This window comes from Oncorhynchus kisutch, unplaced genomic scaffold (genome assembly GCF_002021735.2).
Source record: "Oncorhynchus kisutch isolate 150728-3 unplaced genomic scaffold, Okis_V2 scaffold1186, whole genome shotgun sequence".
NCBI classification, from domain to species: Eukaryota; Metazoa; Chordata; class Actinopteri; order Salmoniformes; family Salmonidae; genus Oncorhynchus; species Oncorhynchus kisutch.
The window spans coordinates 46,039-52,038 of record NW_022263131.1 but is presented as its reverse complement, the minus strand read 5'-3'; the positions used below and the strand labels follow the sequence as shown (position 1 = coordinate 52,038).

The window sequence follows — 6,000 nt, the reverse complement described above, 5'->3', positions numbered from 1 at the left end:
CCTTCTCTCCTCCTTCTCTCTCCCCTCTCTCCCTTCTCTCCCCTCTCTCCCTTCTCTCCTCCTTCTCTCTCCCCTCTCTCCCTTCCTCTCCTCCTTCTCTCTCCCTTCCTCCTCTCCTCCTTCTCTCTCCTTCTCTCTCCCTGCTCTCCCTTCCTCCTCTCCTCCTTCTCTCTCCTTCTCTCTCCCCTCTCTCCCTTCCTCCTCTCCTCCTTCTCTCTCCTTCTCTCTCCCTGCTCTCTCCCCTCTCTCCCTGCTCTCTCCCCTCTCTCCCTGCTCTCTCCCCTCTCTCCCTGCTCTCTCCCCTCTCTCCCTTCCTCTCTCTCCCCCTCTCTCCCTTCCTCCCTTCCTCCCTCCTTCTCTCTACCCCTGCTCTCCCCTTACCTCTCTCCTCCTTCTCTCGCCCCCTCTCTCTCCCTTCCTTCCTCTACTCCTTCTCTCTCCTTCTCTCTCCCCTCTCTCCCTTCCTCCTCTCCTCCTTCTCTCTCCTTCTCTCTCCCTGCTCTCTCCCCTCTCTCCCGTCTCTCCTCCCCTCTCCCTGCTCTCTCCCCTCTCTCCCTGCTCTCTCCCATCTCTCCCTGCTCTCTCCCCCTCTCTCCCTGCTCTCTCCCCTCTCTCCCTGCTCTCTCCCCTGCTCTCTCCCTGCTCTCTCCCTGCTCTCTCCCTGCTCTCTCCCCTCTCTCCCTGCTCTCTCCCCTCTCTCCCTGCTCTCTCCCCTCTCTCCCTCTCCTCTCCTCCTTCTCTCTCCTTCTCTCTCCTTCTCTCTCCCCTCTCTCCCTTCTCTCTCCCCTCTCTCCCTTCTCTCCTCTGTTTATGATGTGGGGATAAGATGGTGAAAGTTTCATGATGCACATGGAGTCTCAATTAGCTCCGTTAAGCTGTCTGTAGGCTCCGCTGGGCCGGGCTGCGCTGGGCCGAGTTGGTCCAGGCTGGGCCCTTGTAGCCCCTCCAGGGACCCCAGCTCAAGGGCTCTCTGGCGACTTGTTAAGCCGTGTTGAGAGCACTTGGCTTTGAATTGGCCTTTGTTTGCCTCCTGCAAGAGGGAGGTGGTCCCGACAGCCTCTCAGGATGCTCCTTGCCTCTCAGCCCTCACACACACACGCATAATCACACACACACACATTATTAAAACACACACACACACACACAAAGTCTTGAACGTAATCACACACTCCTCCGCTTGGTTCAGAATGGTCTTTGATTGTGTCACAGTGGGTGTGAGAGTCTGAGAGAGATTTGTTTCTGCACATGGTCTCAGCCCTCATTCATGTTTGAGAGGGGTGACTGACCCCTACCCAGTGTGCTCCCTGTCTGAGATACACACACACACACACACACACACTTCAGGGACTGCTGCCTTAAAGAAACCATCATTTTTAATGAGGACTACAGTCTTTTATTAGTTTAATATTGATCCTGTAAACACCAACTGTCAAGCCCACTGGAATCACAAACCTGTTATGTTGTCTCCAGGGACGGATGCTGCCAAGTAGCTTAACCCCTCCCTAATGACTCCTACATTTAGTTATGTTGTTCTAGGTAGCGAGGCCTGTACATATCAGAACTATGTTACCCACAACAATGCTGCTCTGTATTCTGAACAAACCCCCTTGTCATTAGTTATAAAAACAAATCCCTATTTATCTGAACGCGTTTATCTTTAATCTATAAGTGTGTATTGCTAGCAGACTGTCTCCCTGCCTGTCTCCTGTAGGACTACATGCAGAACGTCCATGGGAAGGAGATAGATCTGTTGAGGACCACAGTGAAGGTCCCAGGGAAGAGGCCTCCCCGAGCGGTTTCTACCTGTGTCGCTGTCCCCAGCCCGAAGACAAACGGCCTGGCCAAGGACATGAGCAGTCTGCAGCTGGGACCTGGTGGCCCTGGTGAGAGACGGAGAGACACACACACACACACACACATAGACACCTCGTCCCACATACACACGTCCCTTGTGGGCCTTTATGGGTCCTGCAGTATTTTGTTGTAATTTACCTTCAACAAAAATAATCAAACAATGAACCATAAACCATACTGTTGAGGGGATGAATATACACACACGCACACACACCTACCAACACACACATACCTACCAACACACACATACCTACCAACACACACATACCTACCAACACACACAAACCTACCAACACACATGTACCCACCAACACACACACACCTACCAACACACACATACCTACCAACACACACATACCTACCAACACACACATACCTACCAACACACACATACCTACCAACACACACATACCTACCAACACACACATACCTACCAACACACACATACCTACCAACACACACATACCTACCAACACTCACATACCTACCAACACACACATACCTACCAACACACACATACCTACCAACACACACATACCTACCAACACACATGTACCCACCAACACACACACACCTACCAACACACATGTACCCACCAACACACACACACCTACCAACACACACGCACATGTACCCACCAACACACACACACAGACACACCCACCAACACACGCACACAGACACACCCACCAACACATGCGCACACACACCCACCAACACACGCACACAGACACACCCACCAACACGCACGCACGCACACATACCTACCAACACGCACGCACACATACCAACACACACGCACACATACCTACCAACACACACACACACATACCTACCAACACACACGCACACATACCTACCAACACACATGCACACATACCTACCAACACACAGACACACCCACCAACACGCACGCACACACACACCCACCAACACGCACACAGACACACCCACCAACACACGCACACAGACACACCCACCAACATGCACGCACACAGACACACCCACCAACATGCACACAGACACACACATTCACAACGACACACCCATGCACATACACAGGCGCACGGCTCCAGGAGGACCAAACTAATAGCATGAATATTCAGTGACCCATAATACATGTACTAATTACTGTCATGAATATTAATGCAATCAGAGTCCTCTCTCCACTCAGGCAGCTCCAGACATGAGCTGTAATGAGAGAAAGAGAGGTGAAGGAGGGAGACAGAGGAGAGAGAGAGGTGAGGGAGGGAGACAGAGGAGAGAGAGAGGGATGGAGGGAGACAGAGGAGAGAGAGAGGGATGGAGGGAGACGGAGGAGAGAGAGAGGGATGGAGGGAGACGGAGGAGAGAGAGAGGAGAGGGAGGGATGGAGGGAGACGGAGGAGAGAGAGAGGGATGGAGGGAGACGGAGGAGAGAGAGAGGGATGGAGGGAGACGGAGGAGAGAGAGAGGGATGGAGGGAGATGGAGGAGAGAGAGGGATGGAGGGAGACGGAGGAGAGAGAGAGAGGGATGAGGGAGACGGAGGAGAGAGAGGGATGGAGGGAGACGGAGGAGAGAGAGAGGGATGGAGGGAGACGGAGGAGAGAGAGAGAGGGATGGAGGGAGAGACAGAGAGGAGAGAGAGAGAGGGATGGAGGGAGGGAGACAGAGGAGAGAGAGGTGAGGGAGGGAGAGACAGAGGAGAGAGAGAGAGAGAGAGAGGAGAGAGAGAGAGAGAGACAAATGATTCACTCAGCTGTTAGGCCATGAACAGTTTGATTCCAGCAGAGGGCTGCTGGTCCAGTGTTCCTTTGTGATCACTGTGGGTGTGTGATTCCTGTACATGCGAGTGTGTGTATGTTTGCGTGTTAGTGCACATTTGCGTGTGTGTGTTTAGTATGTTTACAATCCACGGTCATGTCTCCAGTGGATACAGTGTACTGTATCAGTGTGTATTCTAGCAACAGCAGCAGCTTTAGGCTCTGGGCTAAGGTGGTGCTGTTCTCATCACACCCAGCCTTCGCTTCAACTTCACACTGAACACACACACACCCTGCACTGAGGTAATTGACTGCGGTAAATGCGCGCTCCGCTCTGTTCGGCTCCGTTTACGGTCACATTAGCCTATTATAATGCTAATGCTTTATGTGGAGCCCCCAGCACATCCAGATACATGTATTGAGCCAGGGGCCACAGTGAGGGAGGGCCCTTACTATGTCCCCTGTGGTGTGGCCTATTGCAGTAGACATAGCTGAATCCATTGTGTTGTTTGCTTTGGGGTCGAGGTTCAACTTGATTTATTAGGCGGTTCTCTTTAGTTAAAGGTGTAGCAGCAGGATTTCTTTATTCCATTTCATTTAGTTGTGTTGCCAGTCGGTCCTCATTGTAAACTAAGGGAAACTGAGCACTTTTCTTTCTAATGTAAACGTAGTTGTAACCTTGAGTTGGTTTCAGTAAATGACAGAATATTCAACAATAGATAAGTTTGACAACTGACTGATAGACGTCCCGGTTTCTCCCTCGCTCTCCTTCAGGCTCTGTCACCAGTAGTTTGTCAGCCTCTCAGATGGCCAGTGGGATCAGCTTGGTGTCCTTTAACAGTCGTGGGGACGGCATGCACCAGAGATCCTACTCAGTCTCCTCCGCCGACCAATGGAGCGAGGCCACCGTCATCGCCAACTCAGGAGTCAGCACAGGTATGAGGAAACACACACACACACACACCGTTAAGGAACCAGGTACTGGGCTGAAAAGGAATCAGGCCACCCCCAGACCCAGTCTTTTCTTTCCCCCTGTCCATGGGTCCCAGATGGGCTCTGACATGGAGCTCCGCGGTGGGGAGCCTGCCTTAGTACAGGCAGCCTGAGAGCAGAGCTCCGCAGGGGGGCCCTTCTCCTCCTCCGCTGGGCCTTTCATTCGTCTTCCATTGATCTGCCTGCCAGGCCCCTAATGCTGTCTTAACTGTTTATCAAACTAATGGTCACTCAGAGACACACATTAGCAAGAACACATTTATCCTCACATGCACTGGGGGATCTGGTGTGTGTGCGTGTATGCGTGCATGCTCTGGTCTTTGACTGATGCACACACACAGCCACACACTCTCTGCCGCACGCTGAGACTGACAGCTGTCGGATCGAGGGTGTGTCGCCGTGACGATGAGTCTGAGTGACAGGTCCCCCGTGTGTGTTGGGCCCGTTGGCCCTGCGCTGCTCTCCTGAAATAACGTTTAAAGTTGTGAAACACTCTAATCACATTGGCTCCCAGGGGCCTCAATGCACACACAGACACACACACACACACACACACAGCTGATGCCCACACTAGTACCCTTCTGTCACCTCGTTATCTCCTTTTGCCAACTGTGGGCAGCTTATGCAAGTCAGTTCAATTTCACTCAACTTTATTTGTACAGACATTTCAGTAAGGCCATTTATCAATGAACACAAACCGTTTCTTTTTAACGGCCAAATTAGAATGAGTGTGATTGACATCTGTGGATTGGGGATATGATGGAGGTTGACATCTGTGGATTGGGGATATGATGGAGGTTGACATCTGTGGATTGGGGATATGATGGAGGTTGACATCTGTGGATTTTAGGCTGGGTTTCTGTACAGCACTTTGAGATATCAGCTGATGTACGAAGGGCTATATAAATAAATTTGATTTGATTTGATCTGTGGATTGGGGATATGATGGAGGTTGACATCTGTGGATTGGGGATATGATGGAGGTTGACATCTGTGGATTGGGGATATAATGGAGGTTGACATCTGTGGATTGGGGATATGATGGAGGTTGACATCTGTGGATTGGGGATATGATGGAGGTTGACATCTGTGGATTGGGGATATGATGAAGGTTGACATCTGTGGATTGGGGATATGATGGAGGTTGACATCTGTGGATTGGGGATATGATGGAGGTTGACATCTGTGGATTGGGGATATGATGGAGGTTGACATCTGTGGATTGGGGATATGATGGAGGTTGACATCTGTGGATTGGGGATATGATGGAGGTTGACATCTGTGGATTGGGGATATGATGGAGGTTTATCTGTGGATTGGGGATATGATGGAGGTTGACATCTGTGGATGGGGATATGATGGAGGTTGACATCTGTCAGTTTAACAAAGCTTCTGTTTAATCCAGCTAA

The 6,000-nt window shown here is 51.1% G+C and overlaps 1 protein-coding gene across 1 annotated transcript in view; it reads left to right on the top strand.

Annotated features, from left to right (window-relative positions):
* The window catches only part of LOC109886438 (arf-GAP with GTPase, ANK repeat and PH domain-containing protein 1-like), a gene marked incomplete at its 5' end in the record, with an annotated part of 64,328 nt that overhangs the window by 23,683 nt on the left and 34,645 nt on the right, over window positions 1-6,000 (top strand). The window contains 2 exons of the mRNA XM_031817897.1: window positions 1,712-1,883; window positions 4,373-4,534. Coding sequence (XP_031673757.1) covers window positions 1,712-1,883; window positions 4,373-4,534 — 334 coding nt within the window. The remainder of the gene's footprint in view (window positions 1-1,711; window positions 1,884-4,372; window positions 4,535-6,000) is intronic.